At 45.3% G+C, this 15921-nt stretch overlaps 1 protein-coding gene across 3 annotated transcripts in view; it reads left to right on the top strand.

Moving 5' to 3' along the window:
* MAP3K12 (mitogen-activated protein kinase kinase kinase 12) overlaps positions 1-15921 on the top strand; it is a 291349-nt gene that overhangs the window by 244493 nt on the left and 30935 nt on the right. For all 3 annotated transcript variants that reach the window (XM_069230972.1, XM_069230970.1, XM_069230971.1), the window contains exons 10-12: positions 5976-6125; positions 7039-7744; positions 7854-7921. In XM_069230972.1, coding sequence (XP_069087073.1) covers positions 5976-6125; positions 7039-7744; positions 7854-7921 — 924 coding nt within the window. The remainder of the gene's footprint in view (positions 1-5975; positions 6126-7038; positions 7745-7853; positions 7922-15921) is intronic.

Raw genomic sequence — 15921 nt, 5'->3', positions numbered from 1 at the left:
CACATGAGTAGTGACTCATTTTGTTCCTCACACAGGAGCCTCAGGTACATGCATCATCAAACATCATGCCTAGATAGGGAAACTGTCTCACTCTGTCAATTAAGTTGTCTACAATTCATATGGATTGAGTTTTACCATTATCAGGATCTTCGTGAGATTAGCCTGGAATTCAAATTTATCCATGAAGCTCACACACCTAGAGAGTACCAGATTTAGTCCATATGCGGATCTGGCAAGCAGCACGGCATCGTCTGCATAGAAGAGTGCGAGCAAGGGCGTATTTTTAACCACTGGCACGTCATTCCCCACTTTGACAAGAGTTTGACTCTAGATCATCTATGTAAAGCAGAAAAAAGTTTTGGGGCAACTATGCACCCCTGACGGAGATCTTGATTAACCTATAGTGTGTAGGGGTGCACTGGCCATTTGCCCCATTTGTTACAGATGCCTTCAAATCCCAATGAAGATGTTGGAAAGAAGTGACCAAATCTGCTTCCAAGCCCAATAAAGATATGTTCCACAATTTGTAGTGATTCACCCTGTCAAAGGTGCTTGATAAATCCATTAACGCCAGCTGAAGAGAGCTGCCCTTGGCCCACTTGTATTTAGAGACAAGTAGACAGAGATTTAAACACTCTTCAACAGTGCCAAGGCCTTTCTCTCCAAGGTCCACTCGAGCAAGCAGTCCAGAATAACGCACCCAACTATTTTTGTGGGAGAACCAAGCAGGAAAATTGCCTGGTAAAATGTAGGATCAAGCGTATTGCCTTTTTTAAAGACTGGTACAATAATGGACCTGCGCCAATGATAGAGGGACACCAACCTTGCACACAAAATTAAAGACATTAGCAAGAAGTTGTGTCCAAATAAACGGAATTTGCCTTAAAAAAGCCCATAGCTATACCATCCACGCCAAGGACTTTGTTTGAGGTGCTGTTAATGATGGCCTTTATGGTTTCATCAACAGTAAAGTTGATGCACAGAGGTAGAGATGCGTGCCCAAGCCCATCCTCAATACAAGGGATACTGGACTGATGTATTTTGCTGAAGTGCTCAGTCCAACTTTCAGGGCCAATGTGGGTTGTCACAGTGTCAGGGGAACCTCCAAAGGAAAAAAACACACACAAACTGATTTCCAAGGCCTGTATGTCCTTGGCCTGGCATGAGACTACCAAGTTGTCCCATCTCTCTTCTCTGATCTCCAACTTCCTATTTTTCCGACCCAAGTTATAAACCTTCCTAAAGGCACTAATTAACCCCAGATCTCTGGGAGACTGCTTCAAAGTGCAATGCAACTTATCATTGGCTATCCTACAAGCTTTATCAAACCATGACTTTGTGTTACCAGCTTCAGTTTTTATAGGCTTTGACAAGATATCCCTAATGTAAAGAATTAGATAAATGAAGCTAGATAAAACTTCTGAGGGCTCGACAACTCCGATGTGCACCCTACCACCAGTTCAGCACACTGTCCAGACTCCTGCTCCATTACTGTGTTCATATCTTCAGAGCGCAGGACTAGCCTGTGGCCTGTATCCTTATTGGCCAATGAACACATGCTCCGCTTATGGGTGCATTCCCTCATTCCAATGGAAATGCAAAGGGCTAAGGGTTTGTGGTCACTATACACAAAAGGGAGAACCTTTCCATCTGAGAGGAAGGGCGGCATACTCAATGACACAAAAACATAATCTTTTACTCACCCTTGCCACTTCCGGTGTACATCGGGATGTTAACAGGTGTCAACGCAGAAATGGCATTGTCCAGGTCAAGTGATAGCAGGAAAGTATACAGTAGTTGCCCTCTCGAATCCATAGCATCTTGAACTATATAGTTTGTTTCGCTGCGCTCTGAGGTAAAAATTGCAGAAGAGAGAGAGGGCAAGGTGCCCACCTTTGTGTTAAAAATCACCTGCCAGTTATAAATTTAGAGGACCTTGTGATTGAACTTGGTTTGATACTAGCTCATCTATCCTGGGAAACAGCCCAGGCAGGATCCGATTACCCCTGCCTGAAAAATCATTGGTATAGAAAGTAACCATTGTGACACCAAGATTTGGACCCCACCTTAATTCAAAGATCTGTAGATATTCACCTTCCGTTGGTATGTGGAATACTTTACCACCAATACCTACTTTAAACCACGCAGCCAGCCCACCCCTTGCCCGTCCCTTACTGGAAGGAGTTTCAACAAGATTAAAAGGAATACCCATCAAAGCAAATATCCTTCTGTGACCAGGTCTCCTGGAAGAAAACAGTATTGTGAGCTCTAACAAGGGCAATCCACTATCAATAGTTAGTTTGGACGACAAGCCAGCAATGGTCCAGCTAAGCAATTTAAGGTCACTTTTGTCTTTAGCAGTGTCTTTGTCTGTAGAAGATTGCATTCGCTCTAGAAGATTGCATTTGCTCAACTCAATCAGGCTTACCCCAGGTGCAGATTGACGGAGGACTATCCCTATATTTTCCCCAAATGCTGTGCGAGGGGCTTATTAGAACCACTGAGTCTAGGGGTGAATTTGGTTGACGTAACAATAAACCTAGAGCAGACCCTCCTTGCGTTAGATAATGTTATCGACATGGGTGTCGCTTGAGGGATGTCCACATGGGAGGTGATCTTTGTAGCCGGCGCCTTGCAGGGTACGCACTCATACTCTCTTTGTCAGTCAATATCCGCAAGATTAGCCAGAACCGCATATTTATTCCCAGGTAGGGGCGGCTTCTGCAGAGTGGTTGACACTGAAATTTATATCCATTTCACAGGGTGGTAGACAAGGCCAGGTGTTGATAAAAGAAGCCTATAGGAAGAATGTTCGTTGTTCCTCATGTTGGTGTGCCTATCCTGGCCAGGAACAAAATTTCCCTTGTAATTGTGAGCCTGGCTGTTTACGATAATGCAGTCAGCTTTGACCTTGTTCACTAATGGTCCGATTCAACCCCCCACCTGAGCACACAAAGAATTTCCACATTAAAGTTACGGGTTGAACCAATGCTTTTGTACTTCCTGTGTGTCACCTTATTTTTTAGATTACGGGTATACTCTGTAGCCCCCCGGTAAAAAGCAGAGAGCATTCGCTAACACATCCAATTACGGGCAAGAGGTACAGGGTAAATGTATCACTGGAAAATGATTCAAGCAAGGTTGTAACCCAGTTACAGCCAATGGGCCACCATCCTTCATTGAGGGCCTAGCGATCCTTGGCTCCTGCCCAGATGGCCCTGCCTCAGAGGTAGCCCCATGTGGAGTACTTACAAGACACCTTTCTTGTAAGCCACCAGCATCAGGGCCATTGATAGTTCTGGCTGAGGTTGAAGACAATGGTACTCCCCTCTGATCAGAAGGCTGGACCTTAGAGGACCGTTGTCAGTCCTCAGATTTTTTAGGTAAGAATATTCAAATGTTTCTCAACATCTGAAAGGCGCTCGTGCCGAGGACCAAGTTTGAGATCTATCTGATCGCTTAACCTCCCATAGAGACTTTCCCAAGGATCCCCTCGAACCGAATGGGACTTTGGTGGCCTGGGAGTGGCTGTCGTTTGCTAAAGTTTATAGCTTTAGACAGAACTTTCCTCCGTTTAGCTGTGGGGGCAATGCCAGGAGAATGAGCAGCCATGATAGCCCCATTTGTGTCCTCCTCCTCGTGTGTCCCTTCCATGACGTTATTACCAGAGGCATGTTCAACCCCAGAAAAGACAACCAACAAACTGTCATTGGGACTACCATCAGCTCGAGCATCACCATAAGACTCTGCCAGAAATTGGGGCATAGGGGTAGAAGGATTGCATAACTCATCCATGAGGGAGAGCCTAGGCTCTGCTAGCTGAATCTCTTTTGAAATAACATCCACAGTACGAAAAAAAAGAAGCTGTCAATGGTGGTATGGAAATGCATCTGGGCAGGCATACCAGCCCCGCCCCAGCAATTGCTTTCCATTTACCCATTTGCGCACAACGAGTTACTGAGGATAGTAAGCAAAACAGAAGCAAGTGGGGCGGGGACAGTGAGCACAGAGAATTAAATGGCACAGTACCTTAGAACACACACAGGATCCTCGGCGGAGCACTGGGTGCTTAATGACAGCAAGCCCAAGAGATGTGGCGCAGCCCAGCCTCTTCTGGGCAAAGACTGGTCTGCCCTTTGCCCAGGCGCGTTGCGCTGCGGGAGGCCATAATGCGTTATAAGCACGTTGGTGCAGATAGGCCCGCCTCCTCCTTTCTTGTGGCAGTGGCTCCGGGCGCTGTGGGTGGTGGCAGCTGTGGACCCTCACAGCGGGACAGGAATGCACAGGACGATGCTCTAGTGGTCAGAGCCCCCCATCCCAATGTTGCACAAAAGTCCTTTTTGGGGAAAAGTTGTTTCTCTTCTCTATAAAGCTTTCTCCAGATTTTATCTTACTATCACTCTTGAATCTTAGCAAACACAGGGCGGTGATCAACTGGCATATGGATGGCTTTCCCTCTTACCCAGAGGAACTATTTTCCTGTATCTATTAGAGATGTTTATGGAGCAGAGGTTTGCAATTCGCTCAAACACAGATTTCCTCGACCCTGTGGGACAGAAGGGAAGCTTCTTGGCACCTGATTAATTTCTGACTACATCACAAAATAAGTCCATGTGAACCAGGTCCTTTTTTATCTTTTTTTATAGCCTTTTAGATAGAGGATATCGAGACTGGAAATATGCAACACAGGGTCACAAACTACGTTTTTTCTCAGTCCCCATATGGCTGATATATCCTCAAGAGTGGGTTGCAGGCTGGGAAGCTTTTCTGTGACAAATATTGTCAGTGCTTTATGACAAGTTTCAGCAAATTGACCAGGGTAACGTAGTTGTATGGCACTTACTCACTAATCACTCCTGGTTTACTTATGATGGCTCTAATACAGAAGCCTCCAAACTGCGGGGCGACGTATGAGGGCAAAAGGACAGCATATAGGGAGGCAAGGCTCTGGCAAGGAGGACAGAAGATTCCACAACCACATCATACTTGGCAAAATGTGCTTTTAAATTGGAACATTGATTACCATTGTAATGATGAGACTGTTAGTGAGAATCTAAAAGTTAAGAATAAGCTTACATTTTGGCCATTGGACACCCTCACTGACCTCTTTCTGTTGGCCCCAAGTAACTTTAAATATTTCAGCTGCCTTGGTCTCAATACATTTTTGAATTCCACCCAATTGATTTATTGTAGGTTTTGAGAGTCTTATTCCAGGGTACCCGCCCCTTTTCTTCTCTGCCGTCAGAATCCACCCCGCCCCTGTCGTCCGATCTCACTTGAAATGGTTGCCTCTCTTGCAATCTCTTACACTACAAAAGTTTATTGTGATAAGCTGTTGAACACTACTGAATATAATGCTTTTGCAGTATATGCCATCAAGTCGTACATCAGTGTTTTAGCTAACTGTATTTGCACATTTTGTCACAGTTATTAAGCAAGAGTTCATAATATCAATCTGTGGAAGCCTGACCAAGATTATTTTACGTGATGAGGGCTCTGCACAAAAAGTTCAAAAGACCGGTGTTAATACGTGAATGACTGGCAGGGAAGTAGTACAAAACTTAGAGAAGTCACTCTGCAGCATAATTTTACATATGAGTGCTTTCTTGCCTCACTATTGAAGCACAGGTCCATCCAATCAATTCCTCATTTGTTGTCCTTTAATTCATAATTATGTGGCACCTTGTTTATAGGAAAAGTGCTGGTGACCCACGCCTTCAGCATTCTTGCCCAAGGAAGGGTAGGAAGAAATTGGTCTGATTTCGCAACTGTCCCATTGTCTTCATATGACATAAAAGAGATCTGAACAACCATATTATGTCTGCATTGGTAACACATGTGCTTGCCTGTTTTAAGGAATTAATTGTTAAGGGCGTTGGGGTAGGGTGGCATTGCGTAGTGAAAGACATTTTAAGTCAGCCAGTCACTGACGTTGGTGGCACAGGTAGAACACTAACCTTACCATCTTCCACCAGGCGTGAACAGACACTGGACAAGAAATACCCGGGAATATTCAAGCACCACTCCTCGCGTTCAGCCCCAGGTGCCGTACTGCATGGAAACACAGTGGAGAAGCTCATCAAGAAGAGAAACGTTCCACAGAAGCTGTCCCCACACAGCAAGCGGTGAGTGAAGGCATGTCTCAGCTTCTCTGGTCCAGAGAAGTGTCATTGGTTACTGAGGCACCTTCACCTAATGGGCAGCATTGGTCCAGATTAAAGTGCCTTAGCTCCTCATGAAACTTCCAAGTCATTCATATGCATTTACTGCAGTCTCATTCTCTATAGTGTATATCTAGGTATAAGATGTATGTGCTGTAAATATAATTTTGTAAAGCAGTGGAGCATTGTAGGGGAGAGAAGAACCGCATAGGTAGGTGGGTGCAGGTTGCCTTACCCAAGAAGGAGGAAGCAGGAAACAGGAATGAGCTCCCAGTAGCCCTGTGAGAAAGGCCTTCCACATTACTTTTTCACCTACATAAACTGCCTGGCCTGACCTATGTGGCATGTCTATTAATTCTCACTCATTTCCACATAACTGTTTTAATATCTTCAAGTACTGAATCTTTTATTTTCTAGATTACAGTCTTAAATGATGCTATCTTGCCACACCATTGGTCTCATACACATGCACAAGTGCACTACCTTAGTATCACTCATGTCCTCTAATTCAGTTTGGTAATATTTTTTTTTATACATCATTTGCCTAATGCATGCATCCAAGTACAGACTCATTTGTTCCCAAACCCACTCTTCTTGTACATGTGAAAAGGTGTTGTGATCAATTCACTGCAACTTTCTCTACCTGTTCAGACTTTTAGAATTGGCGCTGTACTTAAACTTAAAGACCACACTTCAAATTAAAGTGAGTTTTTACAGAAAATCTGAAACATGTAATTTTCTAACTGAAGCAGTATTTATATTTATTTGTCTGAGCTCTGTGTTTGATCCCATATTAGGAAAGTCTCTCAGTAAGAAGAATTATTTCAGGGTCATACTGAGTAAAAAATCTGCTAATTTTGATATTTTCTGCCCACAGGCCGGATATTCTGAAAACAGAAGTTATCCTCCCAAAATTGGACTCCAACATAACCCAAGTGACCATTCCTGTGTGCCAGAAGGGTTCCACATCACCTGGTCGAACACGCCGGGGGAAGCCACGTTACCGGAAAGCCAACACCAAGGGCAGCTATGGAGATCTGGTGAGCATGAAGGCCACAGTGGTCCAGGAAAACACTGCACTGGCCAACAGCCAGCCAGCCAAGGAGGCACCCTCTGCTCAAACTCCTGGACTGAAACACTTTGAGCCATCAATGGCCTTAAGGGAACTCCACCATGACCTCCTTTTGCGGAAAATGTCCTCATCTAGCCCGGACCTCATATCCACCACACTAGAGGCCGATGCCAAGAAGAGCAGCCACAGCCCTGAATCCTCACCTGTCAACGATGAGAACTCTAATGAAACTGAACAGCCGCGTAGTGAGACTCCAAGCGAGGACACTGTCTCCGTTCCCTTCTCCAGCAGCCCAGACTCTCCTTCAGGCAGGGGGGGGGCAGAAGGGGCAACGGCAGGCCCCATGGGAAAGGGCCAAGGGATGCCAACACTTGCTCAGAGACTGCACCCCACTGAGGACAGTGAGCGTGAGCCATGTTCAAGTGGTAACGTTACCAAGGCTGGAAGGACTGGCAGCCAGTACCTGACACCGGCAGAACTCCTTTATCGAGCTGCTGTCTCAAGGAGTCAGGTAAATACCCTTCCAAGTCACCATGTCTGGCAACAAACCATGCCACATGCATTACTTCCTGAGCATGTGGCTCCTTGCTGAAGCCCATCTGTTTTTTTCCATCTCTTAGAAACGCGGCGTATCCTCTGAAGAGGAGGGGGAGGTAGACAGCGAGCTGGAGCTGCCAGACCGACCCAGGTGTGTGTTGATACAATGATGTTCTTTTTTAAACTGGGTAATAAGTTTCATCATGCAGTAATAGCAAGAAGCAAAGTCTGCGCTCTTACGTTTTCCCTGTTTGACAGAGGCTAATCAGGTATCTAGAAGAAGGAATATAAATCTTTGAAGAACACAAAGCAACATTTTATTGCCTAGTTCAAAACTGATGATCACATTAGTAATTTTCAGCTGGTACTTATATAATGCATTCATATTGTATTACATGGTATTGTAACCCAAACCAGTTAAACATGGTTTTGGGACCAGTGACAAAGGCAAGGCTGAGTCAGCCCTGGCAGGATTCAAACTATTACCTACAGGAGACACCCAGACCCATGAGAGGCTGTTTAACCCCCTGGCAACCTTGCCATCTTAACAGAAAATAAATCCTTTCATCCAACCAAATTATTCCAGTCAGAGCAACCTATTTACTAAAGACGTTAACCAAAGTACATTTACCACTAATGACCGCCACCTCTTTTACTCCTCCTCGTCCTAACACTTTTAAAACCTGGCAGACAGTGGATGGCATTTTCCTGGGTCTTTTATGTGTTGCTGAAAACCTATTTATCTGCCAGAGCCAGGCATAAAACAACTGCTTCTACCTTTTTTTTAAATATTGACCCCAAGAGCTTTCCACCCCCTTGTCAAGTTCTTTCTCATGGCCACAAGGCTTAGTTTTATTGTGCAGGACAATTAGAGCCTGATTCATTACAGGGAGGATTAAAGTGAGGACTGAGGTGTATTATTTGGGGTGATTGTGTGACCTCAATGTAATACACTCACAAAGTCGTTTTCAGTCCAGTCACACTTGTTTGTAAAACATTTAGTTAAACTGTAGCTGTGACTTCAAGCAGCACAGCCTAAACAAAGGAACTAGTGTACAGCATTTAGACACACAAAACAGAATAAAAAAGTTACAGAAAACAAAAGGAAGCAGAATCAAGTTTAATATGAGTCAATGTCCCTCAAAGTCGTCCTTGGTTCAATAGAAGTCTAGTTGCAACTGGGCTACTGGTCTCTGATCACAGCAAGTCCAGTGGTTTCCTTTGTTGAGGGCTAGTGTCCATCGTTGGCAACCAATCTGCACTCTGATGACTCTGCTGGATCTGGCAGACAATGGTGCAACTGTTGAGTGTTGAGGGGTAATATTCTTAGCTGCATATCAGCAGTCAGCAGTGATTCGAAGAATGTGGCAACACAGTACAGACCTCTCTTTGCTAGTCCAAGGAGCAGCAGGTGCAGTCCAGTGGTTGGTGAAGCCTCTCTTGCCAAGTCAGGGGTCAGCAGGGCCGTCCTTCTTTGGTCCTCTCTCCAGTCCAGATGTGAGCTGAGGTCGGGGTGCCAGGGATGCAGTATTTATGCCCAGAAAGTGCCCTCGGGGATGATGTCCCTACTAGCCAGAGAGCTACCAGTGTTCCGCTCTCCTTATGATGACTTCCGGCTATGTGCAACATCTTAGCTATCCCAGAGTGTACTATTCTTTACACTCTCAAAATGTATAAACGCTTTGTTTGGTGTTGGGAACTTGGTAGCCCATCCTAGAGGTTTGGCAACTGATTTCCACACTCTTTTCCTGCCACCAGCCTGGCTACCTGAACAAAGTAGCCACCCCTCTCAAGTGTGGCTGTCACATGCCCATCAAAGGTGGCTTTTCCTTTGCAGCTTAGCTTTTGGGCCAACACCCGGCGTGGCTTCCTGTGAAAAGGAGGTAACACCTCTCTTGCCGGCATGCCTTGGTTGTTCTTGTGCTTGGGAGTCGTTCACACTCCCTCCCCAGGAGGGAAGAGGGCTGTCTGGTGGCCAGAATCTGTAAATGGACACCAAAGTTACGGGGCAACAGAATGGCAACTTTCTTAAAGTTGCCTTTTTGTAAAAGTGACATTAAATTGTACTTGGGCATCAAGTTTGGTTTGATGCCATGATTAATTTGACACCTTGGAACACCCATTTTAGTAGTCCCAGTCAGAAGGTCTCAGGGCTAATGTGTAAGCCTGTAAATATTACATGGAAATGGGCTACTATGCGTTCCACAGTAAAATGACAAGTTGAGGCTTTTACTGTAGGATATGTTACAAATATACAGCTTCCTACCTTATGGCTCGATAGGTCTTCTTTAGGGGAGATTTATGTATATGATTAAGGGAAGTGGGGCTTTGCCATTGATTTAATTGGCACAGTCAGACTAGCGCTTTAAAACTGCTCTTCCAGTCTCCAGTAGCAGGCTAGGAGCCGTATTGTACTTTGGTACACTCAGAGTGGCACTATTAGTATTGAAGCGAATTGTGGACACTTTAAATTACAGGCCCTGGGTACCCTTGGTATCATATACTAGCGACTTATAAGTAAATTAACTTATGCCAATTGGGGGAAGCCAATTCAGCATATATTTTTAAAGTGTTAGAACACAGGCACTGAGGTCTGGTTAGCAGGCCTCAGTGCACTCTCAGAGTCAAAAAAACAAAAGAGTCAGGCCAAAACTTTGGCGGTGATGATGCAAAAAGAGGCATTCCCTTACAGTTAGGAAGGGTTGTTTATGTAACCAGTAAATACTGATACCCCAGGGTGCGAGCAGAGGTGAGGTGAAAATCTGTTATTCCATACACCCAACCTCGGAAGGCGCATAAAAAGTGATTCTGTATTTAACACAACGCTTGTTTTACCAAAGACAGACTCTAAAATACAGCAACCACCCACATAAGACTTTTGGTTTCCAGCCATAGAGCAGCAAGTCAAACCCATAAAGAGTGTCGAAAAAAAACCTAAAATTCTGCATTTAATATGAAATACAGCCATTCACCACTACTGGCTATGCAGACATACTCACATGTGCACTGCCACCGATATCTGGGGTAAAACATTTATTATTTATATTCCCACCACTCTCTGGCCTGTGTAGCTGCTGGAGTCAGATTCCATTGTTGACTTCAGATTCTGAATCAAATCCTGACTGAGACATGCTGCCTCTGCCTTATTTGTATTAACTGTTATGCCTGGAATGGGTATGTTAGAGATGGGGTCTCTAGTTGGCAGTCTCTTTGCACCCTGTCCAAGTAGGGACCCTCATTCTAGTCGGGTTAAGGGAGATACCCTCTCAGGTAACTCCTGCTCACTCCCTTGGTAGCTTGGCATGAGCAGTCAGGCTTATCTCAGAAGCAATGTGTAAATCATTTGCACATAACACACAGTAACACAGTGAAAACATTACAAAAGGACACCACATCAGTTTTAGAGAAATAGCTAGTATTTATCTGTGTAAAACAAGACCAAAACGATAAAAATCCAGCATACAGTAATAAAGATATGAATTTTGCAGGATTTAATTTGAAAATACAGTTCCTTGAAGTCATTAGCTCCACAGGGGCGATCATGGCGTCGTGATCAACAAAACCAACAGTTCAAGCCCGCTGCGGCGTTGCGGGCCTGCTACAGTGTCAGGAAGACCCGCAAACAGTACCTTCAGATTTGCAGGGCATCGTGATCCTCGTGAGCTCCAGAGAACGCTGACGTCAGGGGGTCAGTTCCAGGGTCGGTGCGGGGATCGTCAGGCACTTGAAGTCACAAGCATTGCGGATCAAACTCTGGGCTGATGAAGTCAGGAGCACTGGCGTAGATGGCATTGGGGCTGCGGTGCGAAGCGGAACGATGCATTGTGTGGTGTCCATGGGTCATGGTGCAGGCAGCAGCTTGGTGATGGTGTCCAGTGGCATAGATGAGACCAGGGCTGTCGTGTAAAGTGGGGCAGTGCGACGTGCGGTGTCACCAGGTCACGTTCCAGGCAGCGGCGGCGGTGTTGCTGAAGCGCTGTCATCAGTTGGCCCAAGTCGACGGTGCAGCGCAGGCCGGGATCCGTGCGGCGTCCATGGGTTGTGGTGCAGATAGGGGTGCTTGGTGATGACACTGGAGTCGATGGTGCTGGCGTCAGTGGGCCGGGTTTGCAGTGCGGGACGGGATGGTGCTTCGTGTTCCTCACAAACAGCGTCCACAGGCTACGGTGAAGGCAGCAGCAACGGTGTCCGCAGAAGCATCATCATCAGGGATGCCCATAGTGCGGTCTGAGCAAGGCGATGCCAGAGTGCGGGGCCCACAGATCGCGGTGCGAGCAGCGGCTCGGTGAAGTCTGATGACAGGGTTGGTGAGACCAGGGTCGTGTTGTGAAGTAGGGCAGTGCAGCGTCGGCAGGTCACGGTGCAGGCCAGCGGCGTCATTGATGGCATTGCAGTGGTTTTTCTCCTTGAACAGCACAAAACACACAGTTCCAAGTGCTGCAGGAAGAGGAAACTGAAGTCTATGAAATCCCTGAGACTTCCAACAGTGGGCAATCTCTACTCCAAGCCCTTGGAGAACCTTCTTAAGCACGCTACACAGCAAAGTTCACCCTTTGCTCTCTTTTAAGGCAGAAGCTGCAACTGAAGGCCAATTCAGCAAAGCAACACAGCAAAGGGACAGTACTCCTCCAGCTCTTCTCCTTGGCAAAGGTCCCTCTTGATTCCAAAAAGATTCTAAAAGTCTGGGGTTTTGGGTCTAATATTTATACCACTTTCTGAGAGTCTCAGTTGTTTGCAAGATCCTTCCTTGTCCAGGCCAGGCTCCAGACATACACCAATGGGTTGGAGACGGTATTGTGTGAAGGCAGGCACAGTCCTTCAGGTGTAAGTGACCACTCCTTCATCCGCTCTAGCTCAGATAGCTCATCAGGATATGCAGGCTACACCCCAGCTCCCTTTGTGTCACTGTCTAGAGGAGAGATGTAAACAGCCCAACTGTCAAACAGACCCACACAGGGAATCCTCAACAGGCAGAGGTACAAGATGGCTTAAGCAAGAAAATGCCTACTTTCTAAAAGTGGCATTTTCAAACTAACAATCTAAAAACCAACTTCATTAAAAGATGTATTTTCAAATTGTGAGTTCAGAGACCCCAAACTCCATATTTCCATCTGCTCTTAAAGGGAATCTGTTCTTTAAAGTTACTTAAATGCAGCCCCCATGTTAACCTATGAGAAAGATTTGCCTTGCAACAGTGAAGACTGAATTCAGCAGTATTTCACTGTTAAGGCTTGTAACACACATCAGTACATGTCCCACCTTTAACATACACTGCACCTTGCCCATGGGACTACCTAGGGTCTACCTTAGGGGTAGTAAAAGGGAAGGCTTAGGCCTGGAAAGTGGGTACAATTGCCAAGTTGAATTGGCACTTTAAAACTGCACACCTAGACACTGTACTGGCAGGTCTGAGCCATGTTTACAGGGCTACTCATCTGGGTGGCACAATCAGTGCTGCAAGCTCACTAGTACATTTGATTTACAGGCTATGGGCACCTCTAGTGCACTTTACCAGGGACTTACCAGTAAATCAAATATACCAATCATGGATAACCCAATCACAGTACAATTTATATAGGGAACACTTGCACTTTAGCACTGATCAGCAGTGGTAAAGTGCTCAGAGACAATAAACCAGCAAAAACAGGCCTGAAAAAAATAGGAAGAATAAGGGAAAATGTTTGTGGATAACCCTGCAAAAGGGACCATTTCCAACACGGTATTGTTAAGGACAAGGCATAGAGCGAAGCAGATTCAACTTTATACACCCTGCTAAGTATGGAGAAGAGCTTGCTGCCTTCGAATGTCTTACTATAGAAAGCACAGGCGTAAAAGAAGAGGCACCACTTCTCATGCGATGCAAAGTATGAGGCCTGTACTTTAGTCACAGTTGTGAACAACTTTGCACTTTGATGAACTACGTCTAATTAAAGACACTGGCCCAAATGTACTAAAGCTTTTTCCCAGAGACACAAAATGGTTAGAACACTTTCATACATCTGGCCCAAAATTACGCAAGGCAAAGGTGCTGGACACCATTTACAGGGTGTTCTTGGAACAAGGATACACTCTATCCAAACAGGAGGTGCAGGCATTAACCAGACACTACAATCAAACAAGCACGCAAGAACACAAACAGACATTACTTTTTATAATGAGTGTGAGGCAGGTGGAGTGCTAGAGGTGTAACAATCTGCCACTAGACATGAGGCTCAACAGGATTATCTGACATTGTTAAAGGGGCTAAAACAATACCTAGTGAGCCATTGTTCTAAGAAAGCCATAGGTTTGATCTTCTGAGGGCTAGGAGTTGCATTTCGCTGGCAGGCTAATAGACAGCATGACTAACAATAAATAGGGCAACAAGGCCAAGAGTATGAGGCCCCAGTTCAAAGAATGACCTTGTTCTCTTCAACTTTTCTAGTTTCTTAAATATGAAATATCAATCTGGAAAAAGGAGTATTGCCATAAAACAAAAATTGCAATTTCTGCAGTGTAATGGCTAAAGGCAAACATTCATGTTTGCATTCCACAGAAGATCGTATTCTACATTTGCATGCTGCACATTATTCCATCTAGTGGTTACACTGAATAAACAGGGAGTCAGTGAGACTCATGTTGACATCTCTACAGAGGCCCACTCACTTACAGCATCTTCATATGAGCGTGTTTCCTGGTAGAAACTTCTTGCCTAAGTTGACAAGAGGCCAGTTCAGATCACAGTATTTTCCACATCACTCAATGTCTGGTATGGAGGTGTCTGATTAATACACAATTTACAAATGTCTCGAATAATGAAAAACATGACCTGTCGGAGGGATTCCCTGAGTTCCCAAAAAGTATTTTTGAGGCAAGATCAATGGACAGCTTTAGAATTGACTTTAGTGAATGCTTGACCAGCTTGTGGCTCATGCAGTGCCATTGATAAGCACAAATATTATGGAACCCCTACGATTCCAGGAAAAGCCCAAACCCATTGCTGGTGCCCTGGGGAAGACATCCTATTTAACAGCCTCAACCTTAACATGTGCTGGTCTTAGTGCTTGTGACCAACATGTGGCCCAGATAGGTTACGTTCTTCTACTTCAGATGGCATCACAAGGCCCACTTTCTTGAACAGGATCAAGAATTCCTTGAGATTTTGTTCCCAATCAAGCTGAAAACTGGTTGGCATCCAGTTACAAAAAAAACTGTACTCCGTGATTAATGATACATTTTCTGTTAAGACTGTTCTAGCCGCTTCAGTATCTAAGAGTGAGATCTGTTTTGGAGAGCATCTAGGCCAGATGAGCAAGTCGAAGGAATCGTGTTCTTGGTGTATGGCTTAAACATTTCAAGCAGATAGCTGATTTCCAGTGGTGAACTGTGCAGAATCACACACAACTTTTTGTAAAAAAATACTGGACTATATCCTGCTCTTTTGGAACTGAAGACAACCCTAGGATCCATTAGGTCCTAGAATTCCAGAAATGTTTAATTACTAATGGAGGTGCCTCGTACAAGTCAAAATATCAATGAAAAGAGAGACGAAAAGTTGGTCAGGCAATACATTCTAAATCTGAAGACCACAACCACATCACCCACTCCAGCTCCCTCCACCTCAGCCAGCCAGTCCACACATACACATGCTGACTCACATACACAACAGACAGCACAAACCTACCCATACAGGTTCCCTTGCAATGTGCTCGTGTGGACATCATTGTCCAGAGTGAGTGTTCCGCCATTGTGGTGCCAGCATTAATTTTGCATTGAATGATGACACTACAATGACAGTTGTGTATGTGTGCGATATGCTTGTTGGGCCAGTGTGTCCCCAGTCATGTGTGGCACAATTGTGTACCCCACATATTCATGTCACAGTAATTAAAAAAAAAAATACTGTGACTTGTATGTGCCTGTAATGGTCCCGACCACCCCTGCAGTGCCCACCCAACATACCCTGGCAACGCGGCAACCCTATCTTCGAGTCTGGTGACGGATGGGGAGGTCATGTTTCCCCGTGGTTCAAGGACAGCAGTGATGCAAGGTGTTATCCAATCATGTCCAGTCAAAGGTGAGGGTGGAATGGGGAAAAAAGGTGAGTTTCATCCCTTTTCTCCCCCAATCCACCAACATGGAGGTCAAACCACCACGTCTTGCTTGGCGGTA

The sequence above is a fragment of the Pleurodeles waltl genome, chromosome 4_2 (genome assembly GCF_031143425.1).
Source record: "Pleurodeles waltl isolate 20211129_DDA chromosome 4_2, aPleWal1.hap1.20221129, whole genome shotgun sequence".
Lineage (NCBI taxonomy): Eukaryota > Metazoa > Chordata > Amphibia > Caudata > Salamandridae > Pleurodeles > Pleurodeles waltl.
The sequence above is the reverse complement of the archived record's forward strand: the minus strand, read 5'-3'. Positions and strand labels throughout refer to the sequence as shown.